The sequence below is a fragment of the Muntiacus reevesi genome, chromosome 3 (genome assembly GCF_963930625.1).
Source record: "Muntiacus reevesi chromosome 3, mMunRee1.1, whole genome shotgun sequence".
Taxonomy (NCBI): Eukaryota; Metazoa; Chordata; class Mammalia; order Artiodactyla; family Cervidae; genus Muntiacus; species Muntiacus reevesi.
Window position 1 is genome coordinate 263829145 of NC_089251.1, and position 22424 is coordinate 263851568.

Sequence of the window (22424 nt, forward strand, 5' to 3'; positions counted from 1 at the left end):
TCTGTCCTAACATGCAGTCCTGATGCAGCATCAGAGAAGGTACGTTCAGGCACTGAATCTGTAAGTATACCAACACTTCCTGGCCCAAATGCAGAGGAGATTATGGGTAAGTTCAAGGGCAAGACACCATATGAGGCGTGAGAATTCAGTGCCACTGGCTTCTCAACAGCTGTTACTCAAAAAACAAACAACAAAAAAAAGGCAACTCTGGAATGCAAAAGTAATCTTCTCACATTACTTTGCAAAAAGATTTCAAAGTTTCCCAGGACCAAGGAGGCCACTGTATTACCAAGATCGCCTGAGAAGAGATTCTTTCCTCCCCTGCCGTCATCCATGGCCTACAAACACCTGCTGTGTGTCGGTCTGGTGACTGGATGAAAAACTCCAGGCTCACTTCCTGTTAACAAAACGCACGTGGATGGGCTCCCCTGGCATCAGAAGCCCATGCGTTTTTGCATGAACAGTTTTAGTCCAAGGAGACGTTTTGATCTCAAAATGTTGAAGCAACTAAAAAGAGAAAGAGAAAAGGATTTTAAAATTGGGATAGCAGAAAATCTGCAGTACCTGTACTCTCATTAAAGCTCCAGCTGCAGGAAACCAAGGGAACAAGAGAGGTGAGAAACAGCGTCATGTCCTGCTCGGGAGTCTGGCACATCCAATGAGTAACTGTGAGGTCCGTGGAACCTCACATGCCTCAATATTCAGGCAGAATTGAAACTGAGTAGGATTTTGTGAGGTTCCTGGGCACAAAAGCCTTCGTGTCCCCCATTTCTTGCTTGAAAGAAATAGGCTTCCTTAGGCCTCCTTGACCTTCCCTGAGTTCCAAAGAGGGGAATCACCCAGTTCCTAATTAGTGAAGGAAGGGGAGGCAGAAACAAGGGAGGACAGTCACAGTCCTGATTCCTCCTCAAGGGATGCACATAACAGTATATTAGAGCTCTTCTGCAGAAGTAAGGACCCACCTAGGTGGAAGAGGGTAAACTCAGGCTGAACACAAGATTCCTGGAGCACCGCCCTGTCAACTTACCATCAACCAATCAGAAGAAAGTCATGCACCCTGCAGCCTAACCCCAAATTTTGCCTATAAAAGTTTCCCCCCCGAAACCATTGACTAGATCAAGGGTTTTGAGCACAAGCCACCCATTCTTCCTGCTTGACTCTGTAATAAACCTTTTACTGCTCCAAAGTCTGATGTTTTGGTTTGTTTGGCCTCACTGTGTGTTGCGCACATGAACTTTGCTTGGTAACAGAATGTTGAAATAACTTATATTTTATTAGCCAGTTCAAAATTCTAACTCTATTGGTTCCATGGTAGGTCTAGAAAAAGAAGGAATCAAAGGGGAAAGGAGAAAAGAACAAAGTGAAACTGCAAGGTTTAGAAGCTGCAGCCGCTCAGTGGTGGGACACACACAGCAACGCACAGCTGTCAGGAGGAGGCAGAGCACCCAGACTCCATCCATTACTGTCCTTCATTTAAGTATTCCTCATTTGCACCTTGGATTCCATTTCTCACTTCTATGGTTCCAAAGCAGAAGTGGTCCTATCTCTCAGGGTGAAACTGCAAAGTATCTAAATGACCTGCTTTAAAGAGCACCTAAGTATCCATCAGCCTCAAGCACTAATCTCCCCATCAGTTGGCCATGGCCTGATTTTCAAAATCACCTCTAGGCTTAGACGGAAAAAAGGCAACCTCCTCTACGGACCTCTCAGAACTGCACTGGTCCCTGGAGGGGAGGCAGGGCCTGGGGACAGTGCAGGGGGGAGACTAGCCACTCTTCCCTCCCCAGCTCCGACCACCTAACAGGGCATAGGTGCTGGAGAACCTATGTCATCATGTGGGATGCATACGCCCCAACCTGCTCCACCCCGACTCTCCAGCCTCGTCTCCCAGGTAAACAACAGTATGCACTGATGGGTCCTCCAGGTGAGCTGGGGCGGAGACCAGGCAGGAAGCAGGGGTGCGATGAAGACACAGCCTGAACTGCCCCCTGTCATTAGGCAGCCAAGCTGGATGGCCTGCAGTTAAGCAGATCTAGAGAGTTTTGGCGTCGAGACTCTGTCACCTCAACATCTAACCTCTGACTCTTTGTTCTGACCTCACAGATTTGCTGGCGCATCCCCCTGTGGCAGTGGGAGGACTCACACGCACATCTCACTCTAAGGCCAACATCCCACATGGATTTTCTACTTTTCTGAATGGCAGTACATGCTCACTGGAAAAGTAAAACTATGCATGAGGTATAAGAGCAAAAAGGAGGGCCCCCGTTCCACTTCAAGACTCCAACTCCCAAGGAGAGGAGGTGTATCTTCCAAACATTTCCTGTGCAATATGAATGTCCTGCTCCTGATTTCAAGAAAACATGTTATTATTGCAGCATTAAAACCAATCCATCCTCTCCCACAGGCCACAGGCACAGTCTCTGTTCTGTTGGATAGACACTATTTATTTGCTGAAGGAAAGCCCTTCCACTGTTGTTGTGCTAAAAGATTTTCTTCATGAATGGGTGTTGAATTTTATCAGTTATTTTGGGAGATGGTCATAAAATTTTGTCCTTTAATTTCTCCCATTGTGATAAATTCTATCCTGAGGTGGGCCATCCTTGCATTCCTGAACATACTCGGTTTGGTGACAGGGCATTTCTGTATAAAAAAAAAGAAAAATAGCTGTTTGCAGTCTTTTCTTGATTTAAAAATAATCATTTACTGCATTTGTAGGTATGCCTTTTTCTCTTTCCTGTGCTGTAGATCTGTGCCTTTTCTTTTTCTTTTTTTCTCTTGGCAATAACAAATAATGATTTTCCCTCACTATACTTGCAGTAGAAATGAGAACTCTTGAAGCAAGAACTTTATCAGGTGCACAAATATGCTAACAGAAGCAAATAAAGCCTCATCACCACCACCACCAAACACGCCGTGTCTGACCCTCTTCCCAGCGCACCCCTCTGGGCCCTCAGCCGGCCTCTTGCCCTTGGCATCCCCTGTAACTGTCCAGGCCACCAGAGGCAGGAAGCAGTGAGCTCCCTGCCCGCTGTCTGAACCGCCCTCAGCAAGCAATGAACTCTGCCAGTCAGAGATGTGCCTGTGGAGCCCACAGCATCACGGAGGGAGCCAGCGCCTTCCCAGTCCCTGGGAGCAGACAGCGAGAGCAGGTGTGCAAACCCCAAAGGCTGCCACCCAGACCCTGTGCCGAGACCACTTTCATCCCTCACACACCCAAGAGGCAGGTATCTGGTCCATTTCGTGGGTGAGGAACAGGCTCAGAGAGCTGCAGAGCAGCCTGCCCCTGGGGTCGGAACCACAGCCTGGCCTCAGTGGGCCTGGAGCCGCCGCCCCCTCCGCACGGACCTGTCTCCACCTGGTCCACCCGTGAGCCTGGCTGGTGTCTGTGGGGCCCATGGCGGGAAGAGACACAACTCAGCCCTGCGGAGCGGCAGTCCCTCGCATGCCCATAGAGACGGGATGACCGCATGACAGCCCAGACACCACCGTCCACACCAGCCGCCCCTGGCAGTGGCCCCTCACCTCCTCCAAGCCTGCCTCCCCATGCCAACCACCCAGAATCCCCGCCAGGCTGGCCATGCTGCCCCATCCCGTATGTTCTCTGATGCCATCATCTGCAAAGGCCCCAATCCCTGCGTGTTCTGCCCCCGGCTCAGACAGCCTGCAGGAAGCACCGCAGTGACGCGTGGGGAATTGCAGGTGGGAGGCCGGACACCCGCCTGGCGCCCCACACCACGCCACAACAATGGCAAGTGGCTCCCACTCCCTGAGAGCTTCTTATCAGTGAAAGGGGGACATGCGTCCCCAGGTCATCCCCTCACGCTTCCAAAGCCTGGAGTCAACGACAGTAGCTCCCGAACCTTGGACCAGGGTTTTCCGTGGCAGGCTTCCCCAATCTGCGGGAAAGGCTTATGGGTAGAGTTTTCTCCACTACAGGTTTTCTTTTACAAAATTTCCTTCAGACATTATTTACCTCCTGCCGCAGCCTGAACTCAGATTCTCTAGAGCACAAAAGTAAACACTTGCCCATTTAGAAATTAACGTGTAAGGTCCTCTCTCACCAAAACCAAGCCTGCCTGAGGTTTTGAAACCCAAACAAGCTTGAGAACCACCTCCCTGTGTAAAAGGCTGATTCACACAAAATGAGGTGATGAAGGGGCCTCGGGGGCAAGCATGATATCCTTCCCGTGATGGTGACAAGAGTGACCAGCTTGGAAGGGAGGAGCCTGGGAGGGCGGGACTTGAACAGCATACACAAGGGTGGAGCTGCCCCCACGCCCAGCACGTGCATTTTCTTAGACCACGTGCAACCCACAGACACGGCCATCAGAATCACCTGGAACCCACCCCAGGCCCACTAAGTGACTCTGTGTGGCCGGGAGCTCCTGGTGACAGGATGACCCACGGTGTCGGAGGGCCACTCCTGAACGCCTCCCACGCACCCATCTGCCGAGCTCCCGTGGAGCACTCCACTCCTGCAGCTTCCAATGGCCTCCACACCCACCCCTCCCAGGTCTGCCCACGTGACTCCAAGGAGGAAAGGAACGCGGACAAGGCAGGTGGCCATGTGACTGGAGATGGCTACTGCCGGGGAAGGAGGGGGTGTTTTAACACATAGACAAGATTTAACAGGAAGCTCTTAACGTTTTCAAAATTTTTTCCTTTTTTTCAGCCTAAGTCTTGATCCAGCTGAGCCCAGTCACCTAGACCGAGCCCACAGGCCTCTGAGGCCCCAAGTCTTACCTGGATCACGAGCAGGTGGATCTCTAGCTCTGCAATCCTCCGCCCGATGCAGCTTCGAGCCCCATAGCCGAAGGGGATGGACCCAAAATTGTCAACCCTGCGCAGGCTTCCTTGCCGCAGCCAGCGCTCAGGCCGGAACTCCTTGGCCCGAGGGAAGTTCGCATCCTCATAGGATGTGGCATAGTGGCAGAGGGCCAGCTGGGTCTGTGCAAACCATAAGAAAAGGAATAAAGAATGGAATCCAGGGAAAGCAGAGCAGAGGCCATAGCCCTGGCTGGACAGACCCTCCAGAGGTGCTCTGGGCTGGGACAAGCCATGTAAGGGCCCAAGAGGCCATGCAGACCCAGGACTGTAGGTCCCCCTCCAAAGCACACCCCACCCTGAATGAACCTCAATGCCGCCACAGAGAAGGCAGTTCAAGTCCTTCAGAAACTCCCCCTGAGGGACCTACTGCTTTCACGGAGCCTCCAGGGGAGGGAGGGTGGAATGGTGATATGAGCTACAGAAATATCTGGCTTTAGTTTTGCCAGACCAATTTCACACAGTCCACCTCTCCTTGCTCCTAAAGCCCCATCTTCATCCTAAAAATACACCAGAAGAAAAGGAAATCTACAGATATTCACATAGGAACAAGGACATCCTAAACGTGGAAGCGAATTTCCAGTGCAGCCTCCCCAGCTCAGCCAGCCCCACCATGTCCACCAGACTCACGCCTCTGGGAATCAGATACCCGCCAACAACCAGGTCCTCTTGGGTGACCCGGCCATTCCCCGGCAGCACTGGAAACAGCCTGGAAAGAGCCAACCAGAAAGGAGTGGTGACTTTCAAAATAGTCTCCTAAACATTTAAAAGTCTGGATGTAATGCCAATTTCATTTTCTAAAAAATAAATGGGAAAATCTTTCAAGGACCTTTGTGATCCTCAGAAGGACCTCACAAAACATTGTAAAGCACAAAAAAGCCTCACACAACATTGTAAAGCAATTATCCTCCAGTTAAAAATAAACTTTTTTTAAAAGGTCTCACAGTCAAAAAAGATTACAAAACACAAAGCAAAGCTTCTAATGTGCTATTATGCTCCCAAGAGGAATAATTCCGAATTTCTGAAATACATGCATGCATGGGAACTCTTTATCAAGGAATAATTCATAGAACTCAGGGTTCTAGGAAATAAATTCTGAAAAATATACTGTCGGGAGCCATTATGGGAGGTCCTGCCTGTACCAGGCAGGCAAGGCCGTCCGGGACCCCATCCATGACGAGGTCACGAGGAAAATACCTGACAGGCAAGGCCGTCTAGGATAAGGGACCCTCCAGGTTGGCCTCGGCCTCTACCCCACCCTATATCCTCCCCCCTTTTCTGCTGTTGTTCTTGTTTGCCCTGCTGCGGATTCTTGTGTTGCCTGCCGAGAGCTCTCCTGCTCCTCTTTCACTGAATAAAGACCAACTTAAAAGCTAATTAATAAATCTCCTGGACGCTGGTACCCTATGAAGGGGCCAGGGATGAAGGAAATGCTTCAATTCAAACCCTTTTGCTGGCATTCTGGCTTGTTTGATAAATGTGTGCTCTCATTGCACAAAATGCTCATGATTGTTCTAAACATCCTAAGTACAGTACGCTAACAAAAGAAACAATTAAGCATAGGTCCCTCCGCAGGGTGAGAAAAGCTCCACAAATATTATAGCCACAAATGTGCCTAATAGAAAATAGTTGAGATAGAGATTAGCTGGCGACTTCTTGCAGGTAATTAACTTTTAGATTAACAGCCTGTTCTGTGCCATATCTGCTGTTTTTGCAATCCTTTGCATTTCTGTTCTGTAAAAAATGTAATCCTATCTAGTTCCCTTGGAGATGACACCTAATAGAAAGAAAATAGATTAACCACAAATAAGACAGGGTCGGCTACTGAAGTTGCTTAAAGTTGCACCAGGTGCAAGCCATAAATTGTCAACAGGCCTGAAAGCCAAAAGGTATTATACATAGAGATTAACCATAAAAAAGGCCCTAATAGACACAGAGCCCTTTGGGGGGTGAAGAAGCCCTATTAGAGAATACAACAAATACTGTTTTAAAAGTGGTTATTGGATCAATGTTTGATTGATGTTAATGTGCTGAGGTTGTGCAGTGGAAACTATTGTTGATATAGTTAAAGATCTAGAAAAATAAGAGTTTAGCCCTAGTGTAAAAACAATAAGATAATTGTTAATTTTAACCAGGAGTGCTAAACAGGGGCTGCCTCACCAGAGCCGCAGAGTCTTTGTGTGTTAAACTTTTTAGATAAATTTAGCTGAGAATTTCTGCAAAAAGACAGACTTTATGTTAATAGGATTGTATTTCTATTATGTTGCAACTTGCTGTACCATGAGACTGCAAATTTTCTATTTTCTGCTAACCTCAAGGCCAGAAGATAATGTACAAAAAATCTATGGAAAAAGACTCTCATAAACAAAAATACACAGAGCACACCTGGTTTCATGAAGGACAAGCTGATATAATATTAAACTAAGTCTGTATGCTTATCTGCCCCTTAGAAATGTACCAACGTAGGGTATAAAGGCTACGGTGAAAAATAAAGCAAATGCCAGACTCTGCCGCACCTTCCTGGTCTGCTCTCTCTCTCTCTCTCTCTCTCTCTCTCTCTCATTCGCCGATGCCGTTTATCCTGAGGGTTCCCCTGGATCCTGCTGGGGCTGGACCCTGGCAATATACTTTAATTTTCAGATTCTCTGAGAGGTGACCTACGAAAACTCTGAATATAATCTTAATTGACAAATACCAGTTAACATACACCTGGCTTTTTTAAAAAAGATTAAATAGCATGGTAAAGATTGAGGATGCAGTGTAACTTGAAACATCATTATCAAGTCAGGTTTAAGAGAATTATTTTAGTTAATATTTTGTGAATAACCTTTGCTCCTTGTCATGGCATTTCCTCCATAGAGGAAGTCAGAATCCTGACCCTCCCAGGAGGAAGAACCTTCACTGGTAACCTAATCCCACCTTGTCCCACCCAAGGCTGCCCAAAATCACATATCCCTCACACTCTGGCTTTTCCCGTGTCGGTAAAGCCTTTTCGGGGGGCAGATGAGCCTCACTACTCGGTGTCTGCAACCCAACTCAGAGGTTCACACAAGACCACAGGATCTTGTAAACACACATGGTAAATGGCCAAACATCCCAGTACATTTTCCTGATGATCACTCTGGTTCTGTTTTGTCCTTCAAGAAGCACACTGGGAAACGGCTGGTGAATCCAAAGTCCAGAGTGAGTGCAGAGTTTGCGCATGGCTCTACAGATCTTCATGGGCACTCCCCTTGAAGCCCAGTGATTCAGGTTTCACGCACGTGATGCAGGGGGCACACGTTCAGTTCCTGGCGGGGGAACTCCACCTCACATGCCACATGGTGTGGCCACAAAAAAAGAGTAACAAAGATCTTAATGAAGAAATGAATATTTCCAACTCTAAAACAGAACCTCTTTCTCCCACTCTGCAGAGAGCAGAGAGGAAATAAAATGGTCACGAGTCCTTCCTTCCTAAACATTTCAGCCACCAAGGGTCACTGGAGTATTGGTTTAGGACCCAGTTTTTAAGTCAAAGGCACAATCATTATGATGAAGAACCAGACTTAATGGACACAGGTTTTGACATGAATGTTGGTGAGCCTTTTACCTCAAGGTTTCCTTAAGCAGAGCTCGGACCAGCGGGACTTTGGGGACGTCTGCGGCCGTGGGAACGTGCTTTTTCCCCAGATTCCTCACGATCTCCCGGTACAGGGCCTGCTGCACTTCTGGGTGCCTTGCGAGAAGGTACACTGCCCAGGACAACGTGAACGATGTCTAAGAAAGAAACCGGCAGACACAGGCACGTGTCTTGAATGGAGCCAAGGATTTCAGCAGCAGGAAACACTGGACATGAAGTCGCGAGAGAGTAAGTGCAGGTGAAACTGTCAGGGCATTGTATGTCTTACCCAAGCAGAAGACGAGTCCCCTAACTCCTCCAGATACCTTGGGAAAGTAGTATCAGCTATGGGATCCAAGTGCTTTTTTCAATAAAGAGCTACAGGAAACATTATTTTAGAACTTTTAAAAAACCATTAAAGAGTGGGAATTTCCTGGCGGTCCAGTTAGGACTCAGCGATTTTCCTGCCGAGGGCCCGGGCTCAATCCCTGGTCAGGGAACTAAGATCCTGCAAGCCACATGACGTGGCCAAAAATAATTTTAAAAAATCATTGAAGAGCAATTCTCCTCCTCTTCACTGGGGTCTGTGAGCACATAGGAATGCTGGTCAAGCCTGGAGGTTGTGCCTAGAACTTTCTGCAGGCTTCTTTACAAGGGCCACTTGGGTTTTGCTAGGAAGGGCCTGAGGCTGCCCATCAAGCTGAGAATGGCATGCCTCAGGCCCGTGGCTGGGCTAGACCTGCTCTCGTTGCCCTAATCTAGAGGAGATGCGGGAGAGTCTGGGAGTGGGGGTGGAGAGGGGGCAGTCATGGGTCTATTAATGGTCCATTCATCATTCCCGTGTGCTTATTAAGCAAACTATCATATGAGGATTGGATGGCATTTGCACAAAGCAGTATCACTGTTTCTACCACTGCTTAGATTGAAGACTGAATTTCTGGTTATTGAGAATAATTCTATTCTATATCCTAGGTTCCAAGATTTTCACTAAAATCAATACTATTATCTACGTGACTATATTTCACTTGCTTGTAAACAAGGACATTCCACAGTAAAGAGCCCTTTCTTTCAACTAAAAAGACTAACTTAAATAAGTCATTGACATTGTTTCCCTCCAATAGATATTATGGATTTTTAGAGGAAATAGTCCATTAGTATTTATAGGACAAGCTCTACTGTAATACATAATAAAATGTGCAAGTTCCTCTTGTAAATGGTAAGGAAATAAATCAGATGCTTCCTATCAAGAGAACAGAAAATTTCTATTAAAATCACAGTTTCATGGAAAAACCAAATGTGGTATAGCCATACAGTGCAATACTATTCAATAATGGTTGTTGTTCAGTCACTCAGTTGTATCTGACTCTTTGCAAGCCCATGGACTGAAGCACACTAGGTGTCCCTGTCCCTCACTATCTCCTGGAACTTGCTCAAACTCAGGTCCATTGAGTCAGTGATGCCAACTATTCAATGATTAAAAAAAAAAGGAATAAATATTTTTATAGGCAACAACATGCATGAATCTCAAAAATCATTTCACTGTGTGAAGGAAGCCAGACCCAAAATACATGCTGTATGATTCCATTTATATAAATTTCTAGAAAAATGCAAACTGATGTACAGTGTCTGCTGTTGCCAGGGGTGGGGGTATGGGAGGGATGGACTGAAATGAGGGTGAGGAACTTGCAGAGATGATAAAAATGTCCAGGATCTTGATTGTGGTGTTGGTTTAAAAAATGATAGCATTTGTATTTATACTGTATCTGTCAACAATCTGTATTGAATTGTACCACTTAAATGGAAGCAGCTTGTTGTGCACAAATTATGCTAAACAAAGTTGGCTTTTTAAAATAATATTTTTCTTTTAAATGAGCATAACATTGCAAGCTTTTGTCTCCTAAGTTTCCTTCAGGTAGGAATGGGTCCCTTCTGCACCCCCACCTCCAACATGTGGTGATACTCTTAGTTACCACCAGGGGGCAAGGGTACCACACATCTGAATCAGCTTAGGGCTGGGCTGTGCATTCCAACATTCGTTCCCCACTCAGAGCCATTCTGTCACATTCACACAGTTAATTAAAATTTTCATTGCTGGAACTGACTGCATTGATTAGTTTGCATTTCATATATATACATTTTGTTTTATTGTTGAAGATGATCCATGAGAGTAATGAATTTATGTGAAGTTTTTCTGCTTTTACTTAAGTGACATCATGTCACTAAAAATGTCAACCATAGGTTTTTTTCCTCCCTCTAAAAGGGAGATTCATGCTTTCCTCAAGTCCAGGAAGCACTCGTGTGAAGGAAAAACCTTGAGGTAGCTTAGCTGTTTCATCTTTCCCCCCATTAATTGAAGACAATAACACCTACTTCAGAAGATTCTGTGGGAACAGAAAGATACTTACAGACACGCACAGTCAGTCACCACATTTACTGCTTAATCTTAATTATTTCACGCAACTGACTTTCCCCCACATTACTGAAAGCCTGGCCCTGCTTTGTCCTAAGTCACCACTTTCTTTTTCATCATCCCTGGAGCACCCCCGCCCCCTCAGGGAGCCCGTGGTAACCCAGTGTGCAGGCTCCACACTTGCTCCATGCCCAGCAATCACTCAGAGACACACGCCTGCACGTGGACAGGGGCTGGGGGCAGTGCTGGTTTCACTGACGTGAACACAGGACACTTGCTTTCCTGCACCTTCATTTCTCACTTAGCCAGAGGGTAGAGTTCCCTCCAAATCAGGGGTCAGTGCTTTGTCTCATTCTGACATTGAGCTCTCCTTGGTCATAGTATATTACCCATCTGCTACACTGATTGAATATATTCACTCAGGTTTTATTTTAAATTGATACATACACATATGAAAGCAAACTGCTTATTAAACCTTTCTTTCTTTATGCGTCCTTTATCAGGTTAAGTTATGCTGGCCTTATCAAATGAACTGGGGAGCTTTCCATCACCCAGAATATTTTAAGTGATAAATAAGAGGGCTTTTCACGTCTGTGCCCTCTGCATTTCTGATATTATGAAACAATGGGGAAATGTTTGCAAATCAGGATTTTAAACTTTAAAGCGTATTATTTAGCACAGGAGCTCTCGTTAATGCTCTCTGTGATCTAAACGGGAAGGCAACTCGAGGAAGAGGGGATACACCGGTACATGTGGCCGATCCACTTTGCTGTAAGCAGAAACTCACAGGACATTGTAAAGCAACTATACTCCAATAAAAAAGTTATAACTTTTTTTTAACAAATTGTTACACTGTGCGCATGATAGTGGACCTGGGTTATGTTCTTTACAGAATTCACTGTGCACCTTAGTTTTACATTTTACATATATTTAAAAAAAGAGAAAAGGTGGAGTTTTCTTCTGGAGAAGTGCAGCAGCGAAGCAGACATTCAGCTAGTACAAACAGGCTCTGTCCTCTTAAAGCATCTGCCATCCGTCGGATTGCTTAGAAAGGTCCTAGACGCTGAGCGTTTTGCGTCTGTTGAGAAGGAAGGAAATGGGAGAGCTCACCGTGTCTACACCGGCCAGCAGCATCTCGGCCATGTTGGCGTAGATTTCCTCCAGGGTCAGTTCCCGGCTGAGGAAGAGGTAGGTGAGCAGCCCTCCTCTCACTCTCTCCCTTCTTTCCCTCTGGCACCGTATGTCCCTCAGCTTGTTGTCAACATGAATTTGGCCTGTTTGAAAACAGTGTTTCTTTTGAAAGAAGTTTGGTTAAGAATCACCTCTTCAAATGATACAAATGAACTTACAAAACAGACTCACAGAGTTTACAGTGGGGGAGGGCGACTAGGGCAAGATGGGAAGATAGGATAGTTAGGGAGTTGGGGATGGGCATGTACACAGTACTATATTTAAAATGGACCACCAACAAGGACTTCTTGTATAGCACATGGAACGCTCCTCAATGCCACGTGGCAGCCTGGAAGGGAGCGGGATTTGGCGGAGGATGCATTCATGTTATGTGTTTGGCTGAGTGCCTCTGCTGTCTACCTGAAACTAACAATGCTGCTAATCAGCGATACTCCAATACAAAATAAAAAGTTAAAAATAATAGAATCTCCTCTTCCGTCTCAAGTCCCTCTTCATCCCTCCAATAACTTCTCTCAATGTTTGGCAGGTTCAGAGGCTAGACAATCCCCCGCTGGTTTACTGCCAACCTTGGAGCTTCATCCATATGGTTGTTTGTGTAAATGAATAACGGTTGGGAACTCCCCTCTATTTGCAAGGTGGGATGCTGCTGGTTCCTGAATTGTTGAATAAACCCAACTAGGTACTTACATATACTCCAAAGAAAGAAAGATAAATATCTCTTCTTTCTGTAAAATAATCTATAAAGTAATTGCAAATGTTCCTTTTTCTAATGTAATAGCCAAAAAAGCTGTGGAGTAAGAAGAATATAGATTCTTTTTTTCCCACTGTGCTTCCAGAAGGGAGAATGAATGAGGGAAAGGGCTGAATTACTGCAGAAAGATGCTAGCATATTATATATATCAGAACTTATATACACAAATAAGGGGATTCCCTAGCAGTCCAATGGTTAGGACTCCAAACTTTCATCCAAGGGGATGAAGTTCGATCCCTGGTCAGGGAACTAAGATCCCCACAAGCAGCCCAGTGTGGCCAGAAAAAAAAAAAAAAGTCAAATGAATGCTGACCTCCAAGACACTTCTTTCAATGTTAACATTGTTCTAAAAACATTGTTCTAGACATCTTGGAAATCTTTCACTTTGAAAATTCTTTTATACTAAAATTTTTAACCATATTGGAAAACTAATCTTACTTTGTTCATCTCAACTTGGGTTGGAACAAAATGGTTTCTCCCAGCTTGTTTTCACCCAGTAAGCAACAAATGAATTTGTCTCTGTCCAAAAAAGCTGCCACTGAGAATGTTTCAAAGATTTAAGCAATGACAGAATGACTGGACTAAAGACATCATCTCCCATAGACAACACTTACTTGCACCTATCCCTGCAAGCATGTTTGTTAAAATTAAAAGAGTTTAAAAAGGAGAAATCAATCACATTACTTGTGGTCACAACCCACAGGCTTTTTGCTCCTTCAGAAAACCAGGCTAAAACAGCACATAACTTCACCAGGGCATCCCCTGCAGTGATCCCACGATCTTGTGTGAGTGTGAGACACACATCCAGCAGGGAAGTCAGGCCCACCAGGCTCCACAGAAGGCGCCCCTACTCTTCTCTTACTGAATTCGAAGAGTCCATCCCAGGACCTGCAGAAGTCCTGCCAGGGTTTGGGGATGAGCAGGCGGAGCCTCCTAGGGAGGGCACCGGCGTACATGGAGGTCTTGAACGTGCAGAACATGAGCGCCAGGGCCTCGATGTAATCCACGGTCGCCTGCGGGATGCTGTTCTCCAGGCAGCCCAGACGACTTTCATAAAGGATGGTGGCCACTCCTGCACAGGGGAAAAGTTACAACTCTTCTTCTTCTAGATTATCCACAGAATCAACATGAGATACCTGGCCATAAAAGTAACTCCCGAAGTTATCCGAATGCCTACCCCTGAGGTTCTCCTCTATCGGGTTCTGATCCTCAGGATGTTGTGAGTTTGGTGAGGACTGACCCTCGGCTTCACCATGCCCTCAGTTCTGTTCAAGACTGTTCAAGACCCACGAAGCAAAATTCCCAACCTTTCAGCCAACTGCTCGACTTTGGGGAGTTAAAAGGTGGCTCTTCCTGGCCACACATCGGGGAGCCCCAGACCCGAGAGCTAAGGGGGCAGAGGAAAGGGCCTCCAAGAACCAGGGAAGACCAGGATTTCTCAGCGTATCTACAACTCACTTCTCTGTTGATTTTGTGACTATTTTTAGAGAACATTAATGCCAGAACTTTAAAAAGTTAACTTAAAAATTAAATTTGAAGTAAGCTAAACTCATTTTTTTCATAGGAAACCTGGACTTCTTGGTGGTCCAGTGGGTAAGACTCTGCACTCTCACTGCAAGGGGCATGGGTTCACGCCTCAGCCTGAGAATTAACAGTAAAAGTGGAAAATCTCATAGAATTCTCCAAAAACTCAGGTTCAGAAAAAAATGAGTTGTATGCTACCTTTTTTTTTTTAAGTAAAAAGAGGACCCACATGTATTTCTTTGTACATATATAAAATATGTACATAGAAACTGGTGACCTAGCTGGGTCAGGAGAGAGGGAAACTTTTCCATGAGTACCTTCTGGGTTTGATTTTTGAACCATGGGAATGTATTACCCATCTAACAAGGATTTTAAAAGCTAGAGTGATTGTAGTACACACCCTCTCAATTTCTGCTACGTCTTTTCTAAGTTTGGTTGTGCCAGGTCCTGGCTGCAGCATGTGGGATCTAATACCCTGCCCAGGGATCAAACAGAGGTTCCCTGCATTAGGCACGCAGAGTCTTACCATCTGGGCCACCAGAGAAGTCCCTCTGTTGCTTTTTAAATTGTGCTAAAACAAAATACGTAGTAATTAGGAGCATAGTTCTTGAGTTAGAGAGGCCTGAATTTGAAACAAAGTCCCTGCCATTAAAAATGGACAGTAGTTTTTCAGTTTTCCCATTTGTAAAACAGTGGTGGTCAATCTGGTTCCGTTAGCACTGTGAGGATTACACATATATACATACAGGGCTTAGCACATTGGGACAGGAAATGCTCAATGATAACAAACATATTTTGGCAAACGTCCGTTCTTCCATCTTTCCCACCACCTGACTTCACTTCACCTTCCATTGAGTATTTGAAGAAAAGGTCATTGATGTTGGTCAGTGTCTCTCCATCTTCTGCCTGGCTCTTGAGGAAGTAGATTCTTTTAATTAAATCAGCAATAACTTGGTTGATTTCTCCTGCAAAAATGGCCACATCTTTCGGTTTCAGAATTCTTTGTCTCAACACACTTCTCATCTTGAGCCACTGTTCACCCTCCCTAGAATAAAGTGAATTCCAAATAATCTTACTTATATCAATATACTGGGAAGGAATTCAGAATATCTCTGCAAAAATTTCCTAGCAATAGTCAACAAGATCTGCCAATCCAAATGGAATAAAGATAGGCTAGACACTGCAAAGAGAGGGGAGTGATGGTATTACTCCCTGGCTCATGTATAAGGACACACATATAAGGACAAACAAGCAAGAACAGAATCTCTAAACTAATGGGAACTGGACCAGGGGATGGGCAGATGCTCTGTGCTCTCCTCCCTGCTTGAGGCTGTGCCAATTCACTCTTGGAAGACACAAAGGTGTATAAAAACAAAATAATAACCCTAGCAGTTATGAGACGGGAACATCACAAGGCAATAAATACTGAAGTTCCGAGACCCTCCTGGAGGTTTCCTGGAACAGCTCACCACCCTCACCCCTGTCCACAGGTGGGCTCTGTGCGCTTCAGCCACCTCAGTGGTCATCACGTGGACCCCTAAAGCCATGAAGTGTTGCTTGAGAAACAGTTTCTCTCCATCACTCGGTCAGTGGGACTTCCCGCCCGTCCTTGCCATCAAGTCTCTTCCCAGAGGATTTCAAGAGATTTCAGGAGACCACACAAGAGGCTCTTTAGAGACTGTTCCCCTGGGAGTTCTGTGTTTTATTAATAGCTGGTTTTAGGAGCCCAGTAATTCAGGGAGGGAGTCTCCCTGGGCTGCCTGCTCCTGCTGAGGCTCAGCCTGGCTCCACATACTCACGCAGAGATAAGGCCAGTGGATCTGCCCCGCAAGTCTCGGTACTCCTGCCAGGACCCCATGTTGGCTCTCTGGGGCGAAGCCCCCTCCGCGCGGAGCACCTGGGCCACCAGGTCGCGGTCTGCAACAGACACTACAAACTGAGGACCGAAGTGAGACTTGAAGATTTTCCCATATTCCCGAGTGTGCTTCTGCTGCAATGCCAAGGAGAAATCAGAACAGTAAAAAAACACACAAATAGGACACACCTTCAATACAGACACTCCCGGGTGTCAGGCGAGCAGAACCCTGGGGGCAGAGGGAGGCTCCACATCAAAAGGACTGATCAGAGTGGCCACTCTGCTTGTGGCTGTCAAGGGGGATGGAGTGGGGAGGGACAAACTGGGAGATCGGGGTTGACGGGCACACACTGCTAAATATAAAATGGATAACTAAAAAGGACCTGTTGTACAGCACACGGAACTCCACTCAGTCCTCTGTAATGGCCTGTGAGGGAAAAGAATCTAAAACACAGTGGGTAACAGTACACGTCTAACCAAGTCACTTTGCTGTACGCTTGAAGCTAACATGACATTCTAACTCAACTATACTCCAGGAAAAATTAATTTAAAAAAAGAATGGCCACTTTAAACATTCCAGAGATAAACATATTTTCACATCATTAACCATAATTCACAGAAGTCTTCTCAATTCTTTAAAGATGTGTATTTAAAAATACCTTAAGTGTGTGAAGCAACAAGAGAGGATTAGGGGTATAGACGAACTAACTGCAAGGGTCTAAATTGTCCTCTGAGTCAAACACGCTCTGCCAGCTCCTTTCCCTTAGGCCCTTAGCAGCCCACCCAGCCTGCCCCTTTGAAGAAAGCTCCCTGTAGGCAATGTGTAATGAACCTGTGAAAATACCGACAGCAAGAAAATGAAAGAAAAGGCACCCAGATTAGAAAGGGGAAAATAAAGCTATCACTATTCACTGATGCCATGATCTCACATATAGAAAATTCTAAGATACCTGCTTTAAAAAAAATTAGAACTAATAAATATGTTCAGTAAACTTATAGAATATATCAATATACAAAAATAAAATTGTATTTCCATACACTAGCAATGAACACCCCAAAAATAAAATTAAGAAAACAATTCCATTTGCAAGAACATCATAAAGAATAAAACATTTGGGAACACAGTTAATAAAAGAAATGCAAAACTTACACTCTGAAAACTACAAAAACCATTGAAAGAAATCAGAGAAAACATACATAAATGGAAAGATGATCCATGTTCAAGGAAAGAAAACAATATTATTAAGATGGTAATACCTCCAAAACTGACCCATAAACTCAGCATAATACCTATCAGAATTCCAGCCACTCAGAACAGCAAACACAGTCTTCTAAAAAAAAGCAAAGTTGAAGGCCTAACATTTCCGTTTCAAAGGTTACTATGAAAGTATCGAAGACAGTGTGATATTGGCATAAGGATGGGCATCTAAATCATTGGAATAATTGATAGCTCAGAAATAAATCCATACATCTATGGTCAACTGATTTTCAACAAGGGTGTGAAGACAATTAAATGGGGAAGAATAGACTCTAACAAATGATGCCGGGAAAATGGGATAATGACAAACAAAAAATAAGGTGTACACTAGTCTCACACCACATACAAAAACTACCTCAAAATGGACCAAAGACCAAAACATCAGTGCCAAACCCACAAGACTCTAAGAGGAAAACACAGGGATAAATATTCATGACCTAAGATTTGGCAATAGTGTCTTAAGATATGATACCAGAAGCATGAGCAACAAAAGAAAAAACAGATGTTTGGACATCATCACAATTTTTAAATGTGCTTCAATTTTTAAATGTCTTTCACTACCAAGAAAGTGAAAGACAATCCCTAGAATGGGGAAAATATTTGCAAAGTACATATGGATAAGAGATTTGTGTCTAGAATATATAAGAAACTATTACAACCCAACAGAGAAGAAAACAAATAACTCAATTAAAAAACTGGGCAATTATTTGAATGGACACTTCTCTAAAGAAGGTCTCAAAATGTCTAATAATCGCATGGAAGAAGCTCAACATCATTAGTCATTAAGGACATGCAAATCAAAACCACAATGAGATATCTCTTTGCACGCACTAGTATGCTTATAAGCAAAGGACAGGTAATAACAAATATTAGTAAGAATGTGGAGAAATCAAAACCCTCTTGTACTGCTGATGGAATGTAAAATAATGCAGCTACTTTAGAACAGTCTATACAGAGTTACTATTTGACACAGCAATCTCACTCTGAGAAATAGACCCCAAAGAAGTGAAAACATGTGTCTGCACAAAAATTTACACTGAATATTCCTAGCAGCATTATTTGTAACAGTCAAAGGTGGGAACAATCCAAATGTCTATCAGCTGATGAATGAATAAGCAAAATGTGGTCTGTCCATACACTGGAACATTATTTATCCATAAACAGGAATGAGGTGCTGATACATGTTACAACATGGGTGAACCTTGAAAATATGATGCTCAGTGAAAGAAACTAAACACAAAAGACCACTTATTATATGATTCCATTTATATAAAATGTCCACAATAGGCTAATCTATAAAGATAGAAAGTAAATCATCAGTAGTTGCTTAAGGCTGGGGGAAATGGAGGGTTGGTGAGTAACAGCTAAAGAATACTATATTGTATTCTTTAGGGTTTCTTTTTAAGGTTATGAAAATGTTCTATATATGTTTTGGTGATGGTTGTATACTTCAAGTGAGAGAACTGTATGATATGTTAATTATATCTCAACAAAGTTGTTAACAAAAAAAAGAAATTACAATAAATGTAAATGAGTTAATCTTTCCAGTTAAATAACTAAGGAAGGAAGGAGGGAAGGAGAAAAGATGAAAGATAAGTACCCTCATGCGTGGCTCAGCATGACATAGGCAGGGCTGAGCATGGCAGAAATGACTACATTTCTCTTTGGCATCTGCCAACGTTTCTTATCACCCCAATCCTCAACCAAGGAAATGGCAGGCCAGAGAGTCTGTCATCTCTCCACTCTTCTGCTCTCAGGTAGAAGCTGCTTGCTTCTTTATGAACCTCGTTGAAGTCCCACTGCCTGAAGATGAAGACACTCAGACTCAACTGGGATGTGTCAGGTGCCAAAGGATCACTCGGCCTAACATACAGGTGACCCCAGAAGGGTGTTTCTCCAGGTATCTGATAGGATAGCTGTTACACGAAGTACTGGGAGAGGGGCCATTCATCAGGGAAATCCAGCTACTGAATGGGCACAATCAGACAAGGGAGCAACTGAGCAAGGGGCAGAAAGAACTAGATGAAAGACACAAGTTTATGGCCCTTTTAGTGCTGGGCCAGGGGATGATAGTCAGCCAGGCTCAGTTTGTTTAGCCAGCTGGAGCACAAACTCTGGAGTTGGCATCTTGGGTCACAGATGTGTGACCTTGGGAAGTTAGGTTCCATTGTGCCTCAGTTTCCTCATCTGCAAAGTGGAGAAATAATAGAAATTACCTCCCAGAGAGGACTTAGAACTGTGCCTGGGCAACCATGAAAAGAGTTCTGGAAGTGTTCATTCTTCTTATCTATTGGTGACTATTACAGCTTACAAAGCCCTTCCACAGCCCTGATCTCATGGCCTCACAATAACCCATGGGATGGATGACGAATGCTAGACGTCTGCACAGAGCAAACCGCAGTCCAGAGAGAATAACTGATTGGCCAAGACTCCACAGGTGTTTGCAGATCGCTGGTATGTAACACAGGACCTTTGCACTCTGTCACACTGGGCACCCCGATCACTGTCTGCTCTGCCACTAACTAGCTGTGTGACCATGGCCAAGTCACTCACCCAAGACTTTGGGTGTTTGCCACATGTAAAGTGAAAGACCTGGATCCTATAGATGGATGCTATGATCCCTTGTGAGCTGGCATTCTGTGATTACAAGTCGAGTGAAAGGAAACTGGAGTTGAGATAACAGAATAATTCTCTTCCTCCTTAGAAATGCAGTAGGGGTAACCCAGAGAGCCGAAAGGGTTATACTAGAACCTTATCCAGTCTAGAGCAACCTGTATTAAACATGCCAACAAATAGAAAACAACAACAAAAAAATGTTTTTACCATATTTGAAAACTATCATCCTGATATCTTATGTTCAGATTCCACATGGAAAAGAGAGGAAATCACTTTTGACCCCTAGAAACACTTCTGGGAAGAAATTGTGTAGGGCTCATGTGGCAGATGGCAAGATGCGGGCCAAGTGAAATTTTGTCAAATTAAAATTGCTCCTCTTGCTCCACAGTCTTTTTCCATCAATGAAATTTCTGCTCCTCCAACGTAGCCCTGGCCTCTGCACCATCTGGTAGGTTCCTGGTTGAGGGAATGGATCAATGACCAAAACCCAGGGGTGCGGTTACAAAGACTTCCTCTGAGAAGTTTCTGAAGGTTGAATGGTAAGCTTTGAACAAAAGGAGGGGAGTGGTGTGGGTGGAGGCTGCTCTCGGAAGAGGTCAAAAGGCCCAGGTCCCAGAAATGACAGCCGGCGCTGGGGCGGGCAGAGTGGGCAGCAGCTGCCGCGGCGAGGGAGAGAGACCGGACCTGCCGGCCTCAAAGCTGAGGGTCACCTTGCAATGAGAGGCTTGAGGCGGGCCTGGGAAGGGCAACACTCTGGGTCAAGGTGAGCCACCGAAGGATGAGCGGGCTCCCCTACGCTCCGCCAGGCTTGTTGGACCGGTTGGGTTCTTCCTAAAGCCCTGCCCAGCCCTGGCTTGACGCCGAGATTCAGGAACCTTCGTCTGTCTTCTCATCACTTAGAGGTTACATAACCCGGAGCCTCCGAACCCCAGTTATTTGGGGGATTTTGTTTTTCAATTATTAAACACCAACAAAGAGGACTGAAAGCATATGCAACATGTCCTCGGCCGCGAAAAGACCCACCGGGCTCCTCGCGCACCGCGTGGAGAGACGGTCCTCCTGGGCCTCCCCGGGGACCGTCGGGGAAGGCCCGGCGGCTGCTGCCTGCCCCCCTACTCCGCAGGCCCGCGCGCGCGAGCTCGCCGGAGCGCACGGCGCGCGGGGCCCAGGGCTCCCGGGCGCGCCCGGCTCGCGACCTCTCCTCTGGCGCCCCTCGGGTCACTCAGAGCCCCCGGCCCGGCGCGCCCCCCAGGGAACCTTTCCCGGCGTCTCCTCCTCGGACGTCCCGCCTCCATGCCCTCTCCCTAGTTTCCCTCTCCGGCGCGCTTCCCGGGATCCTCTCTCCGGGACCCTTCCCCGGCGCTCCCTCCCCGGCATCCTCTCCCGGGGTTCTCTTTCCGGAGCTCCCCAGGCTTCCCTCGCTGGCGTCGTTCCCGGGTCTCCCTCCCGGACGCCCTCCCGCCGGAGAGAGCCCCCGCGCGCCGCTACCTGGATCTCGTGGATGCGGCTGAAGCCGTCCTTCCCAAAAAACTCCACCAGGTTGGCGAGCGTCCGGGGCCCCGGCATGGCGGCGAGGCTTCGGGGCCCCTGTGCCCGGCCCCCGGCCTGCGACACCCCTGGCCGCCCCGCTCCTTTGTCCTCGGCCCGCGCCCTCGCCGGGAGCCCGGAGCCCGCGGGCCGGGGCTGCCCAGCGTCCCAGCCGCCCAGAAGCCCGCTCCGCCCGGCCGCCGGGCTCGGACGGGCTTTCAGGATCCGCTCCAGCAGAGCCATCGCGATCCCGTGCGTTGGTCGGTTTGAGCAGTTTTGTTGTTTCGAGGGCTGCTCTTTGAGGTTACTCTGTTCCGTTTTAACTTGTTCGATTGGCGCTCCTTCGAAGTTCTAAGGCCTGGGCATCAGTTTACACAGACTTTTATTGAACGCTCCCTCCCCTAAGGCTGGGGAAAACGGAGTGGTCTGTGATTAGACTACAACAGAAATGAAGCGATTATTATTTTTCTCACGTCAATTAATTAAGCGTTCCTTAAGACCGCAAAGTGTTAAGGTCAATCCCACTTCCAAGCATGGCCAAAAACAGAAGTCGACAGAGATTTTTTGCATTATTTCCATCCTTAAAAATTACTATAGAGAGTTGAGGAAAGAAAGCTAATTTGCCCCTTTTGTATTTGAAAAACTGTTCTTTGTGATTTCAAGTTATGCAACTATAGTTCGATCTGAAAATGAGAACAAAAACGCTAGATGACTTTGCGGTCGCTCACAGTATTGTAAAATGACCACATTATTATTTTAGCACAAGCTTTCATAATCAAAAATATGCTGTCTCTTTTGATGGTTTTATGGGCCTCCTTAATTTTATCCCAGCACACAGTATAGACTGGAAGTGCTAGTGAGGACCTGTGG

General features: G+C 45.9%; 1 protein-coding gene across 1 annotated transcript; it reads right to left on the reverse strand.

The window, feature by feature from the left end:
• Positions 1–390: 390 nt before the first annotated feature.
• CYP27C1 (cytochrome P450 family 27 subfamily C member 1) lies at positions 391–21797 on the reverse strand. The gene is made up of 9 exons (XM_065927949.1): positions 21516–21797; positions 16098–16288; positions 15144–15343; positions 13637–13846; positions 11943–12106; positions 8414–8580; positions 5455–5533; positions 4744–4947; positions 391–507 (listed from the first exon to the last, which is right to left on the reverse strand). The coding sequence occupies exons 1-9, from the start codon at positions 21795–21797 to the stop codon at positions 391–393; spliced, it is 1614 nt and encodes a 537-aa protein (XP_065784021.1).
• Between the last annotated feature and the right edge of the window lie 627 nt (positions 21798–22424).

Excerpts from the sequence above, each read along its gene's own strand:
- CYP27C1 (XM_065927949.1), bottom strand. The coding sequence starts at position 21,797 with ATGGCTCTGCTGGAGCGGATCCTGAAAGCCCGTCCGAGCCCGGCGGCC. Across the intron at positions 5,534-8,413 it reads CTGCTTAAGGAAACCTTGAG|GCTGTTTCCAGTGCTGCCGG; the intron begins GTAAAAGGCTCA and ends GGCTCTTTCCAG. Across the intron at positions 508-4,743 it reads TCCACCTGCTCGTGATCCAG|TTGCTTCAACATTTTGAGAT; the intron begins GTAAGACTTGGG and ends TTCTCTTTTTAG.